The 15,552-nt window shown below is 49.5% G+C and overlaps 1 protein-coding gene across 2 annotated transcripts in view; it reads left to right on the forward strand.

Moving 5' to 3' along the window:
• Positions 1–2,361: 2,361 nt before the first annotated feature.
• The window catches only part of Kcnh1 (potassium voltage-gated channel subfamily H member 1), a 296,080-nt gene continuing 282,889 nt past the window's right edge, over positions 2,362–15,552 (forward strand). For both annotated transcript variants that reach the window (XM_041635334.1, XM_041635336.1), the window contains exon 1: positions 2,362–2,660. In XM_041635334.1, coding sequence (XP_041491268.1) covers positions 2,582–2,660 — 79 coding nt within the window. In that variant the 5' untranslated portion in view covers positions 2,362–2,581. The remainder of the gene's footprint in view (positions 2,661–15,552) is intronic.

Consider the following 15,552-nt stretch of genomic DNA (forward strand, 5'->3'; position numbering starts at 1 on the left):
TGGCCTACTCTTTTCCTTTGCAAGCAGAGGAAATGGGTCACTGCGGTGGGCATTTGGAAGGAAACTTTAAAATATCCATTGAGTTAGTCACAGTGGGGTGGAATGGTCATATCAGCGCATCCCCCTCCCCCATCAGGCACATGGAGGCAGCCCTGCCCCAGCCCTGAGGGTGAGCAGGAGTTTAACAGGCTTCCCTGTGATGTAATTCTGCTCATTAGTTCACTAGGAACTGGTGTATGTGTGTCTGTGTGTCTCTGTCTCTGTGTAGTGTGTCTTTCTGTGTGTGTCTCTGTGTATGTGTGTCTTTCTGTGTGTGTGTATCTGTCTCTGTGTATGTGTGTGTCTTTCTCTCGTTGGGTCTGTGTGTCTGTGTATCTCTACGTGTGTGTGTGTCTGTGTGTCTCTGTGTATGTGTGTGTGTGTGTCTCTCTCTCTGTTTCTGTCTCTCTCTCTTTCTCTGTGTGTGCTTCAAGACAAGGTCTTTTGTGTCTGGTCTGACTTCAAATTTGCTGTGGGTGTATGAAAGATGGGGTGCTTAGGGAGCAAGGGCAGCCTCCTTCACCTCTCAGGGAAGAATTAGACTGTCTCTCCAGTCCGATGAGCCAAGGGCCAGCCAGACACAGAGAACACTTGGGTGTGCTTTAAAAAGAGAACTGTTACAATGTGGTTAAAGATCGCTGACTTTCTGATGTTGTTTTTGTGTGCAATGAAAACCAGTCTCTAAAAAGGTGCATACAATCAGTCTACACCGAGAAACACCTTTTAAAAAGGGAAGCCTATCTCCAAGCTCCTTTTGTTCAAGAGTTAACCTACCAAGGCTCTCACCGCAAACAAATACCATATGTTTCTCTTTTTCTAAGCCACAGAACATGAGAGAAATTTTATGGTCGCTTTATGATAGGTACCCCACACTGTTGTCTCTTCCACACACAGGTGCATGAGATTGATTGAAGGGTATTTATATTATCCTGTAGAATGGCCCTTTGTGCATTTCTCACGATAAATAGCACAGCTGTAGGTCTTGCCTTATTCAAATGAACCTAATCAAATGAAGTGGGTAGCCCGCAAGTCAGCCAATTACGTTCTTCAGGTACTGTGGTTACTTCATCTGTAATAGCACAAAAGGACCACTAGACGGCGCTAGTGTTTAAGAAATCACAGCTCGAACCTGGGGGCTGATGCTATCCAAGGCGAGAAATCCAGCCTTACCTTCAAGCCAGTTCATGCCAGTCTGCTGGCAGGAGCCATTGCTTGGGTTTGTGTCCACCCACACAGCATCTGAAAGATGACATTTATAGTGGCCCCGTTCATCTAGTCACTCCAATAATGACATGTGATTTGGCACTTCTACCCAGATTTATCTTAGGAGTATTAGAGCTTGGCCTGCACATATGCGTGCGTACCATGTGTGTACCTGATGCCTGAAGAGATCAGACGAAGGACTGGAGCTCCAGATGCTTTTGAACGACTGTGAACTAAACCCAGGTCTCTCTGCAAGAACAGCCAGCGTTCTTCCCTGCGGAGCCCTCTGCAGGCCCCAGGACAGAACTTTAAAACTCAGCGTCCTGTCCTCGGCCTAATCTCTTTAGAGCATGTGCCACAACTGTGAGCGAGTGCTTGGACAGAATTAGCTGTTGAGATTAAGAATCTGAGGCTCCTCCATGCCACGGTTAGGGCTATTTAATTACAGTCCGATGCTCTTTGGGAAGGCTGCAGAGGCAGCCCACCGCTTTGATGCCGGACAGCCGCTTGCTTCCGTTTTTAACCTCACACACGATTCCTAAGAATCTCGTTTTAGCGAGAAACCACAACGGACCAACTCATGTTCTGTTGTTTTTCTTTTTGGCAAAACTCTTGCTTTGTAAGAGAGGACAACAACCAGGTGGAAGGGGCCCTTTACCAGTCGATGAGGCTGCACGCATGTTGATAGTTAAGACAAACCGAAATGGCACCTGGGACTGAATCTGTCAGTCACCAAGTTGGCCCCCTTAGACACTTGGTTGATTTCCGGGGAAGCTTGATAGGCAGGCTAAGAAACATAGCAGAACGCAGAAGGTCCTGACTCTGGTACAAAGCAGTGCAAAGGAAGAGTCTCACCCTCGTGTTTCTGAGACTCCCTGTAACCTTTTCGGGGAGTGGGGAGAGGTGAGAGTGGACTTCATCAGGAAAGCCGCTGGCTTGCTCAGCACCCAGCCCCAGGCTCACTCTGAACACACTTCCCGCTTCGCCCAGAGGGTGCCGCTGCAGTCCCAGCCTCGCCCGCGGCTCCCGGCTGCGGCTGGGTCCCCGCGGGATACGCGCCCGGTAGGGGGCGCCCTGGATCCGCTGGCTCCCTCCGCCCACGGGAGGCGGCCACGGCGCACCGAGCCCGGGGCACTCGAGCGCACAGCCCGGCGGGCCGCAGCGGGGAGGTGCGGAGCGCGGTGAGGGCGGCTGCGGGAACCAGCCGCCGCCCCTGCGCTCCGGGGCTGCGGGGCGCATGGGGCGCAGGGAACTGGGCACCTTTGCAGGCTGTGCGCCCGGCCGCCTGCTGCGGTGAGACGCGGCACCGGACGCCTCCAGAGCCCGGGCAGTCGGGAGTATGACCATGGCTGGGGGCCGGCGGGGACTGGTGGCCCCGCAGAACACGTTTCTGGAGAACATCGTGCGGCGGTCCAACGGTAAGCGCTGCTTCAGGATTTCGGTTGCCCAGGTGGTTTTTAAATTTTATTTATTTTTTTAAAACGAGAGCGGTGATTTGCAACACCTCCTGTTCGGTGCCGGCAGATGCAGGGGCATCCTGGAGCTCTGCGCATCGGCCTCTCCCGTCCTGGAGGTGGGCAGGGTCGGAGAGGGGCTGCTGCGCCCCATCTCTGGAGGAGAGATATCTAGGCGGCGCCTTTGGGGCCTTTTCCCTCTCCCTCCCGTTGTCTTCTCCAGGAAAGCCTGGCAGTTGGTGAGCAAAGTCCTGGGAAAAGTGGCTGCAGGCTGGCCATCTTCTAGCACTGCGCTCCTGATGCGCACTGCCCGCCTCCCCGCGGATGCTCCCCGGAGTCCCAAGGCGCCAGGGAAGCCAGAGCCAGCAGCAGAGCTGGGCCACTCAGATCCTGACCCTGTCCGGCTTCGGGGATGTGCCAACTCCACCTTCCATCCCCTAAGCAGGAAAGTCTGCCCAGCAGAAACGCGTTGGCAGGGCTGTCTTTTCCATCTTCACCAACCAGCTAGAGCAGATAGCTCGCGAGGTTCCGATGGTTTTCCTGGACTCAGCTTGGGAAGTAGAGAACACAGGCAGGAGTGAGCTAAGTGGTCCCAGGCACAAATCTGATTTATTTCTTCTCTTTAAAACCCGGTCAGTCTTGTCTTCCATCACCCGCAGACTCTCTAGTTTATCCATTATCCAAGAAACCTGAGCATAGCACGAGGTTTCTCTGTCTTTAAGGACAGTACGAAGCGAAGCAGCAGGGAGGAGAGAGTCCTATGACGGATGGAGAGGGAACACTTCCCAACACCTTTTAACGCAGGGTTTACAGTTTCCTGTGGTTTTAGCCTGAAACCCTGGAGGCGAAAGTCCTCAGAGCAGGCTCCCCAAAGGAGCAATCCAAACCTTTCCCACCTGAGCAGTCCCGGATTAGGGAGTTACTCCATACACCTGTTCACCAGGCTACAGAGGCGCTCCTCGCCGGCTCCCGGGCCTCTCTCCTCCCAGAAGCTGGTGACGTTCTCCTGCGGAGAGGCTGTGAAGACCTAAGGCAAGAGCTGGGTTTTGACCATGTAAACATCATGGCGTGGAGCCTTGGAACTCGGCTTGAAAAGGATGAGCTACCAGCTGGATTCAGTTAGGGATTGAAGGGAAGGGCATCAAAAGTGACCTCTGCCACTTAGACATTCTCTTTCATTAGAAAAGCAACTGGACTTTATAAGAAAAAGCCTATCCTCTGTAATAGCAAATCTTACATGCTCCTTAAGTACTTTCTCGGGAATTACCCCATCTTTATTGTGTGTCCCTTAAAGATAAGAGTACTGACTGGCCGTTGCCATTCCTCCAAGGTTTAAAGGGGTTGTTTAGAGCAAGGTCACGGTCATTACCTGGGGCCCTGTGCATTAGTGTGTGTGTGTGTGTGTGTGATAATTGCTAACCGGGCAGCCACAAGGAACCCTTCTGCCATAAAAATCTGGAAGCAATCATAGTTTAAGTTAGTGTATTATTATGGCTCCATTAACTGACCTGGTATGGACACCATCTTGCAGATTTGGGGACCCCACTGTGAGTGGCATTTAACTTTTGCACAAACACCATGAACATTAATGAGACGTCTATCTGCTGGAGAGGAAGGGGCGTCCTGTAAGTCAGCGGGGAAACTATTGTGGTGTGCTCTGTGGCCTGGAGCAGGAAGAGGGTGCTGCAGGCTATAGCCAGGGCTGCTTGGGTTTATCGGGAGTTAAAAACTCCTACAACCGTCCTCCTGGTTAGTCGATGTCAGCGCCGGTCCCCTGTGTAAGCATAGGTAGAAAGTCGATAAAGCAAGTGGCCTGGAGTATTTTTAGCTCTGGCCCTTTCTTTTCTCAGCACCTGGTCCAACAGCTTGATTCCCATCAACTAAAAAGGAGCAACACAGACAAGCCCGAAACTCTGGGGGGTGGGGTGGGGTGGGGTGGGGTGGGGTGGGGTGGAGGAGCTGGAAGACATCTTACATACTCTGTTTTCAGGCAAAGCGTGCTGACTTGAAATATGGAGTGTACAGTTTTTGGTAATCATTTTCCTAACAGTACCCAAGTGTGAATGACTGAATACCGTGGATGCTAAGACAGCTCAATATCTACCTGCATTGTAGTTTACCTTTTTATATTACTGTCAGCTGAAGGTGGTGGGGCGGGCCTTTAATCCCAGCACTTGGGAAGCAGAGGCAGGTGGATATCTGTGAGTTCAAGGCCAGTCTGTCTACAGAGTGAGTTCCAGGACCAGCCAGGGCTACACAGAGAAACCCTATCTTGAAAAACCAACATATATACATATACACACACACATATATACATATGCACACACATATATACATACATATATACATACAGATGTACACACACATGTATCATTTCTTGAAAACCTGGCAATGTATTTGTGGTCATCACAACATTTAAATAGCATTTACCTTTAAATAGCAATGCTCCATAGTCACCTTAGTAGGAATTTTACCCCAGTGTGTGATGAGCAACAAGCTGAGTCCTATGCTAAGTGGCCTGCTCACAGTGTCTGGTCGGAGGTGCTGCAGCTGGTGGTTGCTAGAGGGGGTACTGTGGATCAAAGCCAGGGCCTTGAACTCGCTGGGTAAGCACTGCACCATTGAGTTGTACCCAGCCCTCATGCAACTTCTTGTGTTTTATTTTTTCTCTGCTTGATGAACCTTGGTTGGAAAATGCTTTGGTCATCTCTAGAAGAATGGCCGAGAGAACGTGCAAAGGGGTTAGAACTAGCTTTGTTTGGGTGCCTGGAGGATGTGGTGTTCACAATGTCCCAGAGCTGTAGATGAGACAGAACTTAGCCACCATCTAGTCTGTTCTTCCTCGCCACTGTGTGGATGAGGGTTGTTCCGGTAGTTCTTCCACGGTCGGAAGGGCAGGACCAAGGATGTCCCCTCCTTGCTCTCGGGAGTGCACTGTGAAGTGTGCACCGTGAAACCGCGTCCCTGTGTCACCGTTGCTCTCGCTAGAAGCGGATTTCCCAGTGGAGATGAAACAAAATGTTATATCAACAGGAACAGCCACCATGTTGGCCAGCAGCCATACCACCAATCCCGGCAGAACAACAAGGCAGAGAGGAGCCCAGGAACAGTCAAGAAGCCGGGGGCATCTCACCTTTGTAGGGGGGAGGGCTCCTGTGTGTGTGTGTGTGTGTGTACCTCAGGGAACCCAGGGTCACTTTCATGAGTCTGTGAACCCCAAGATCCAACAGAAGGACATGTTCCCCGTAAAGTAAAGGAGCCAGGAGCTCTTGAACAGTTCTTAGTAGTGGGAAGCAGACTTTTCAAAATGGGCGGTAAATGGGGGTCCGGGCAGCAGGCCGTTGTGGATTTTCATTCAGAGAAGATTTTTTTTAAATATATATTTTTTTTAATAAATTTATTTATTTACTATGTTTACAATGTTCTGTCTGTATGTATGCCTGCAGGCCAGAAGAGGGCACCAGATCTCATTACAGATGGTTGTGAGCCACCATGTGGTTGCTGGGAATTGAACTCAGGACCTTTGGAAGAGCAGACGATGCTCTTAACCGCTGAGCCATCTCTCCAGCCCTCAAAGAAGATTTACTGGACATAGTTACTGAACCCTGGGATAGACAGTAACGAGAAACCCTCTTACTCCTAGTGAGCTTGTTGTGTGACTTTCTCTGGGTACATAGCAGGCCCCATGACTGATCAAAATCTGGAGCCTATTCCAGTCTACGAGTTTAAAGGTGCATGGATTGGGGGTTAAAAGTGACCCCCAAAGAGCTGAATCACCAAAGGCCCACCCAGCATGGGTGATCGCGTGAAGACTGCTTCCCTAAACCCCACCTCAGTCTTCCCATCTGTGTGCTCCATGTTCATGGGGGCAGGATGCCACAGTGGGTTGGGACGGAGTGACGGGAAGTGCAGGCTCTGATGCTCTCACACCCGCTTTTATGAGGGGTGATCACACCTGCTCTAACTTCAGGACAGCGATGGCCACGTGGTGCCTGGAGGATGGAGTTCTGGAAGGAAGCCACACCCTGGTGAATCTTGATCAAAGTAGCTGCTCCTGTTCTGTGGTGTGGCTGGCGCCAGTGGCTGCTCAGGCCTCTGGGAACATCAAACATAAAATGCCTTAAAGTCTCTTGGGTTGATTTTGACGGAATATGAATTTTAGGTCTGATCAGTGGCTGTGCTTTGGATTGTCAGCAGTCAGCAGGAGTGATGAAGACGCCTCGCTCCATGTGAGTTCACTCACGAGTGCGTCCACCATCCTTTGAGAGCCTACGGGATAGCGCGCAAGACGGCTCAGCAGGGAGAAGAGCTTGTTGGACTAGCCTGACTGCCTGAACTGGACCACAGGGGAGGGAGAGCCAGCTTTCTGACCTCCACATGCACTCTGTGGCGCGCGCGCGCACACACACACACACACACACACACACGCGTACACACTCAGGTACACACATACATACATATACACACTCAGATGCACATAGACACACATACAGAGACACACACATACACACTCAGATACACATAGAGACACACAGATACACAAACTAAGATATACACACATACAGAGACACAGGCACACACAGACACACAAACACAGATACATACACATACAGATATACAGACACATGCACAGAGACATACACAGAGGCAGATGCACACATGGACAGACACACAGATAGACACACAGACACACACAGACGCCCACATAGACACATGCATGGAGACATACACAGAGACAGACACACACAGTCATACATACACAGACACACATATACAGATACACACACAGTCATACAAACACAGATACACAGGTACATACACAGATATATACAGTCACACAAACACACAGACACACACACAGATACATACACACCCTGTTGGCTTTGCTGCTCTTTCTATTTATGGCAGGAAAGTACTCTCTCTTCCACAGCACTTTTTGACAGTTGCTTAAGTCCAAAGGCACCTGTTGTCAGAAACTCGCCGAAGCAAATAAGAGATCTGTCTTAGGAAGGTCAGCAAACCGAGGTGCCAGAAATCTCCAAAATATTATTCTTATCAGAACAATTTTTTTTTGAGACAGGGTTTCACTGTTTAGTTCTGACTGTTCTGGAACTCTCTCTGTATGCTAGGTTGTCTTCGAACTCACAGAGATCCACCTGCCTCTGTCTCCCGAGCGCTGGGATTAAAGGCGTGCGCCACCACCGCCTGACCAGAACATACGTTTTAATGTTTGAGAACCTATATCTGGCAGTTGTAGGTACCAGTGAGACTCAGTCCACATCAACAGGAGCAGAATGCAGCACATATTCATGCAGATTTATGTGCGTGTGTAATTTACAGACTGCCAAGTCAGCTGTGTTTGTGTATAGTGTTAAGATGGCTCAGGTTGTTGATATAATTAGTTAGCAAACAGGATGGGCACTGTTGGTAGTGTTATGTCTCCTCATGGACATGTTGAGCTGTGGTAATATTTGTGAAACAGAAATCAGGCTAAAATACGTGCTGAGAGCGGAACTTGTCTGGGTCTGATCCATGCCTGTTTCTCTGTATGGTCAACGCTCAGGCAACCCTTCAGCTGTCTTCTCTAAAGAGTTAAAACCTTGACTGCAGTGACTGACATTGGCTGGGAACTAAGAGCCTGAAGTCTTGTGATGTAGCCAAGGCAATAAAGCCTCCCAACTCCATAGCTTTAATAAGTAAGATCCACACGTCTTAAACACCCATTTCAAAGCAGCATATGCATTCGGGAAGCACCATGGGAAACGGAGCCACTGGTTTTCTTCTTCCCCACACCAGGTCTTCATTCCAGCAGGACCTTGTGCCTTGAAGCAATGCTTTTGTTCTTTCCCTTGCAATCCTTAGCTCATGGTTTAAAAAATGCATTTAGAATAAGCCTTAGTTATTTACCCAAAAGGAACCTTCTCAGGGATGGACATGTCATCTGCGTGTGTTAGTATTTGATTTGTTCCTCTAAGTGGCCACGTCCGTAGTTGGGGAACATGAGCAGTGGACTCCTGGGATCTCATTTCTGACAGTCTTCTGGGCTCCTCTTTCAGTCTTTCATCCTCTCCAGAACATTTCTCCCACTGGGTGTCCACCATCCGGGGACACTCAAACTGTTTTTAAGCAATTGTCATTGAGAAGTGCTGTTCTTTCCCGCCCTTCTCCCCTGCTCCCCCTCGTCTTCCAATGCTGCTGCTTGATCTCGCTTGACAAAGTCTCACCACATATCCAGGCTGGCCTTGAACTCGTGACCCTCTAACTTCAGCATCCCCTCCATTTTCCAGGTTGGGGTTATCGGTGTGTACTGGTATGTCCAGCTTAAATCCTGCTCTCAGCTCTTCCCCTCATTCATAGCTCATCCTGTGGACTCAAGCAGACCCAACCCACTGGTATATGTATATTCATTTGAAAAGTTTTTATTCTTAAGTATTTTTTTTTCCAGATAGGGTTTCTCTGTGTAGTTCTGGCTGTTCTGGAACTCACTCCATAGACCAGGCTGGCCTCGAACTCATGAAGATCCACCTGTTCCTGCCCCCCGAGTGCTGGGATTAAAGGTGTGCACCACCACCACCTGGCTTATTCTTAAGGATTTTAAAAGTGGTTTAATACAGTAATTGAAATGTACACAGAGCAACTTTGTATAGCTTGTCCCCATTTCTTTGCAGAGTCCTGTGCCATCATCACCTTTGTGGGGAGACAGATCATCTGGCGGTGATCCACAGACTGCGAGTCTTTCTGACCCAGCTCCCCTCCCCCTCCCATAGTAACCCCCCCAGCCTTCCTGCCCCTGACTTCCTGCCCCCTTCCACAGGGAGCTGTCTTCTGATTTTATAGCTACTTTTTCTTACTTTCCCTCAAGTTTCACCACCTTCGATCTGCCTTCTGAGGAGGGCAGCTTGGTTCCTCTGTGCTGGGGGTGTCAGACGCATGGGCCTCTGAATGCATCTTCTCTGGTCAGCTGTGGCTCCCTCGGGGGTTGCTTGTCCTGTCCGGTCTCTTTCCTTGCTGCCTGGCGTGTCATTGTGTGGCCACATTTTATGTGCCTGTTCTGATGCTGAGGGACATGTGGGTTTCCAGTTTGGGGCTTTCATTCTTGCACCTGCCTTTGGGACACGTGACATGTGTTTCTCTTGGGGGATACATCCCTGGTGTGTACGCTTCACTGTGGTGGATGTAGCTAGACAGTTGTGTGAAGAGTTTGCTTCAGCCCAGACCCCCTTGCCCCTGCTGTGGATGAGGGTCCCTCTGCTTCAAGTCTGCAGCATTTGGTCTTCTCTCTGTCCTTTGCTCAACCAATCTAGTAACAAATGTCTGGGGTCATCTGGGGCTATTTTCCTAGTGAGCGTGTGGCCAAAATGAAATGAAAACAAAACTTGTTCTCGTCCTGTGGGACGCTCAGGCATGGAGGGATTTTAAACATTCTCATGTGTGTGTGTCCTCATGCGGCCGTGAGGGACCTGGAGATGTCACCCTAAAGGTTATATGCAAAGGGCACAGGCAAGGCTTGTGGTGTTTGCTTGGCTTTGTTTTGATTTTGTTTTTAGTATGTGTGTTTAGGACATTCATTTTCTTGTATTGAGAAAGCATTAAACTCAGGGGACAGAGATTATGTAAGAGCTTGAGCAGAAGGGTGAAGGAACTGGGGAGCGACATCATTTACCCACTTCCTCTTTGAGGACATTTATCATCTTCGTAGAGTTGGCTTTAAGGTCATTTTCCTGTGCTTCAGCTGTGCTGGACTGTTCAGGGCTTGCCGTAGTGGGACAGCTTGGCTCTGGTGGGTCTGTTACTGATTGTGTTTTTGCGCTGGCGTCTAGGCATCTGGTTTAGGTGATTATGACTCTTTCCTGAGAGAAATGGTAAGAAGTGACCGACAGGAGGGGTCAGGCGCAGTGGAGGACTCAAAAGCAAACGAGTGGCTGGGGAGGGACAGGCTCAGTAAAGTGATTGTCACCCAAGCAAGGGGACCTGACTTCAACCCCAGCACCAGCATAAAAGCCTGACATGGTGGTGCTTACAGCCCAGTGATGGGGAGATGAATGTAGGGGGACCCTGGGTCTTGCTGGCCAGTTAGTGAGCTCCAGGTTCAGTGAAAGAGCCGGGGGGGGGGGGGAAGGGAGGAAAGGGAAAGAGAGAGGGAGGGAGAGAGGGAGGGAAGGAGGGAGGGAGAGAAAGCGAGCATGCGCTAACATTGACCTCTGGCCTCTACATCTATATACATCTATAGGTACACACACATACACACATACACACACACACACACACACACACACACAACATTTGCATATACACACAGAAAATAATCAGAAGGGAATTAAAATGCAAAGGCTGGCTTGTGACTCAGTGTCGTAACTGGTGAACCTCTTGAAAGCTGGGTTCTGTGCCTGGGAATTCCAGGAGAAGGAAACGTTTGTGCCTCTGGGCCTCACTGAAGAAGCCTCGATGAAGCTCGGCATGAGGTCTAGAAGATGGTTCTGCAGACTCAGCACTTACTGCGTCTTTCCTCTCCGCACATCTCACCCAGGAGGACTCTGACTTTGATAACTACGTCTCTTCTGTGCGGCTGGATGTGGGATGTCTGGATCGTGTCAAGTCACTGAATAAAAAGGTAGCAGAATGTGGGAAGATTTCTTTCCTAAAATCTTCCTGCCTCTGGCCCATCGCTGCCCTGCCTCTGGGGAGCTCATGCCCTGGTGTGATTCTTCAGTGCACCTTAGATCTGGAGTTTGCCGCTCTTGTGTGGTCTGCTGATAGAGAGCTGTCTATCCAGCCTCTCGCCGGGTGCTCACGGCCTCTGCTGTAGCAATCAGATGTGTATATTAATGACAGACCACTTAAAGTCCTTGTGACTGGGTGTCATTGAACAATGCCTGTCATCGGCCTTCTTACCCACACTCAGGTGGCAGCGCTTCTGATTAGCCCCATGTTGCATAAGACAGATGTTCCGAAGTGAGTGGAGCCCGTCCTACTATCATCGATGTAATTAGTAAGCAAGAGGCACCCCACAGCTGTCACAGTGGCTCTGCAGTGCCGCCAGGGGTTTCTTTTTTGTTTTTGAACAGGATCTTGTTACACAGGCCACCATGTCACTGACTAGCCAGTGCAGGTGCTTCTGCAGGAAGAGAAGGGCCTCAGTTTCCTCTTTCCGCGAAGCCTGGTTGTTCTTGGTATGCAGGGGTCAGTGCTGGAAAGACAGAAGATACCAGCACACTCCACTCCAGTCCATGGCTTAACTTTATTTTGTATTAAGAGTTAACTTAGAAAAATACATCTTAGGCCAGAACTTCACTTTTCAACCGTGACAAAGAAGATGTGGTTAATTTGAGTGGCAAGACTGCATTTAGTCAACTGTGTGTGCAGATATTTACATTTACACTTGCTTGTGTGTGCACGTGTGTGTGTGTGTGTGTGTGTGTGTGTGTGTGAGTGTGTGAGCACGCACGTGCGTGTGGAGGTCAGAGGACAGCTTTTGAGAGTCAGTTCTCTCCTTTTACCTTGTAGGGCCCAGGATCAAATCCAGGCTAACCTTGGTGGAAAATGCCTTTACCGGCTGAGCCAGCTCGCCTGCATGGGTAGTTGTAGTTTTAGGTTTTTATTTTACTTTGTCTTTCTTGTAGCTTCATTGAGACTAAACAGATTATAGTCGTGTGTAGCCGTCCTGAAGGCTCGGGGTTTCTCCAGGGGCTAGGGACCTGCGTACATTCTGTTTGGATTGATAGGTCCACTGTCTTTTGTCTTCCCAGCCTGTTCTGTGTCTTGGGAGACCGGCCTGTGTGGATCACAGCTGCTGGCTTCATCTTACTGTTGTTCCACGTGAGATAGGAGGTACCTGGTGATCTTCTGAGGTTTTCCCTGCCAATGCACGGAGGATGACTATTCCCTAGTTAATGATTCCATCCGTGCATCCATGGGGTCCTGGTTGTCCCTCCAGGGGTTCTCCGTGGGGGTCTGGGAAGACTGCACAGATGTGCACAGGGCGTGACTGTGTCTTTCCCACTCTGGTTTGTCAACTTCGTCCCTGTGTTCAAAAGCTGCTGTGGTGGGCACATCTACACTCGGGAGTTGGCAAAGGCTGAAACCACTTTCCCCTCCTGAGGGTCACCTTGCTACCATTCTGCCTCCTCCATCTCACTCCTGCTCCTTTATGACATGTTTCTTAAGGAGCTGAGCGGCTCAGTGTTCTGGGTGGGACTGGTCCGAGGAACCAGTGACTTGTTCCACGGCTGAGTAGGTTTCTCAGCCTTTGTGTGACCTAGTGTGTGCTGTGTGGGTGAGTTTGGCGAGAGATGTGCCTTTAAGCGCATCTCAACATGCAAACATACAAACACTCGGGTGTTTGGCCCAATGAAGGCTCCATGTACAGGCTTGATGAAGTATGTTCACGTTCTTTTCTATATTTTACCAGTTTTATAATCTCACATGTCAAAGGAGAACACAAGCGGAGGGTTTATCACAGTCACCAGATGCTGCCTAGCATGAGTTATAGACACCTGGGCAATTGTTATTGTCTAGACTGTGGACCAATAGTCTTTCTTAGCTGTGCACCAAAGCCTTGATAGGCATCTTCTTTGATCTTCCTTATAAGCCTGTTCTGTGGGAGCTGCCATTATTCCCATTTTACAAGCGTAGAGACTGAAGTTTGAAGAGATGACCTCAATCAATGTGGGTTCATTTCCGGCAGTAGAATCTTTAGAGGCTGAAGAAGCGAAATCTCTCATCTCATATCCTACTTAGTGTGAGAGTTAGTTCAACTGCCAACTTGACACATCCTAGACTCATCTGGGAAGAGAGTCTCAATGATGACTGCCTGGATTAGGTTGGTCTCTGGGCATGTCTGTAGTAGATATCTCTACTGTTGAGGTAAGGTGATCCAGCCTGAAAGTGGGCAGCATTATTCTCTGGGTTTGGACCTTGCATTGTGTAAGAGAAAGCTAGCTGAGCACCAAGTGTGTATGTTTCCATTTCTCTCTGCTCTTGTGGGTGTGAGGTGCCCAGCTGTTTCTGCCTCCTGCTGCTGTGACTCCCCTGCTGTGATGGACTGTACCTCTAGGGTGTGTTGCCACAGCAACAGAGATGAAGCCAGAAACTTGGGGGATGGGCCCCAGCTTTCTGTGCTTCTGTGAAGCCTCCTGGCAGCTCTGATGGGTGTGACTTCTGGGAGCCCTGCTTTAGAGACATCTCCCCCTCTTCATGGGTGAGGTAAACACTTGGCTCCCAGGCACATGTGGACGGAGGAATGTGTGCATTGGGGCGAGAGCGCATGCTTCCTCTGCTGACTTTCAGTCAGTGTCTTAAGTCCTCCTTTCTCTAAGTACAGTGAGCTTCTCACCTGATCTACCCATCAACCTTTGCTGGCTATCCCTGGAATGTCATACCTGACTCCCTCTGTCACCCAACACTCTCTGTTCCTTCACCTTGAAGACTCGAGAGTCGCAGTCTGCAGGAGGCTCCTTTTTTATATTTTTTCTAGCTTTTTGGTAATCCTTTGAAAATGAAGAGATTGGTGTGTCTACCATTTTGAAATGGTAGCATGCTTTTTCTAGGAAGAGAAAGTCCTAGGTTCTGGTCTCCTGTCTGGTCCTTTCCCAGACAGCTGAACACCCGGCGGTTCCCCCATGCTCCACTAATAGCTTTTCTCCTTGTCTTTGCATTGAATGTCTCTTGGCAGCCATCCCTTCCCGGTCACTTGTCACAGTGATGCCTGCTCCCTTTGTGCCTCCCTGAGGAACAGAGAAGAGGTGATCACTTTCCTGCTCATCACAGAGGGTCATGGCTCACACCTCTGCAACATAAGCAATAGTTGCAAGAGAAAAGCACAATTGATTTATTAATGTGCATGTGTACATGGGGCCACACATGACGTGAGACTCAAAGGAAGGACCAGATGGTAGGAACCAAATAGTCTCTTTATGGGGAGGGGAGGGCAGTGTGGGAGAGGCCTGTTGGCAGTTTCAGAGGGGAGATATATATATGTGTATATATATATATATATATATATATATATATATATATATATAGTGTTTATTTTAATGTGTGTGGGTGCACACGCATGTCACGGCATGTCTGTGGAGGTCAGCTGTGGGAGTACATTTTTTCCTTCTACCGTCTACATCCTAGGACTTCCTCTGCAGGTCGTCAGGCCTGGTGACAAGCGTCTTTGCACTGATCTGTCTTGCTGGCTCTGTAATAACTTAAGGGGTAATAAATGAGTTTCAGAGAAAATGAGTATGTCCAGAGACCAGTGGCCTGAGAAGCAGTTCCCGTGGCCTCTAGGTACAGTTTGGTTTTCAATCTCCTCCTCTGTGATGTTTAATCTTCCTTGGCTAATGAAATTCTAGTAAGAAGATTTGAAGGCAATTGTGTTCCCTGTTCTGAGGTCCAGTCTCCAGGCATAGAAGGCATTTGTTACTGGAGAAAGTCTCTTCTTGCTCTGTGGATGAGAAAGAACCAACAAAGATTACCTGGGGTAGGTGGCTGGGGAGGGTCAGAGGTGCCTTGATTCTGAGGCTTTCTCAGGTTCACACCCAGGGTGCCTCCTCTGGGGCATCAATCCCAGCCTTCCTTTCTGTCCTCAGTCTCCCCAGGGCCCTCTCCAAATGTCTTGATTCATGGCTAGGTCTCACTTTGGGAACGTGCTCTATAGGTCTACCAGGTGCTCTTGTATCCACTGTTGGCCTGTCCCCACACCTCAGACCCTTGTCCCTCATCTTCTCTCTCTCCTCTTCTCCCTCCATCTGCCTCCTGTCTCTGTCTCTCACCAGCTGTGCCAGCTGCCTCTCCATACTGTCTGTCCGGCTCATTAGTTTATTGCCCCTGTCTGCTGATTTGCCTCCATCTCTCTCTGAGGTGGTGT

This window comes from Microtus oregoni, unplaced genomic scaffold (assembly GCF_018167655.1).
Source record: "Microtus oregoni isolate MIOR12 unplaced genomic scaffold, Mior012 000047F_ref0000412, whole genome shotgun sequence".
Taxonomy (NCBI): Eukaryota; Metazoa; Chordata; class Mammalia; order Rodentia; family Cricetidae; genus Microtus; species Microtus oregoni.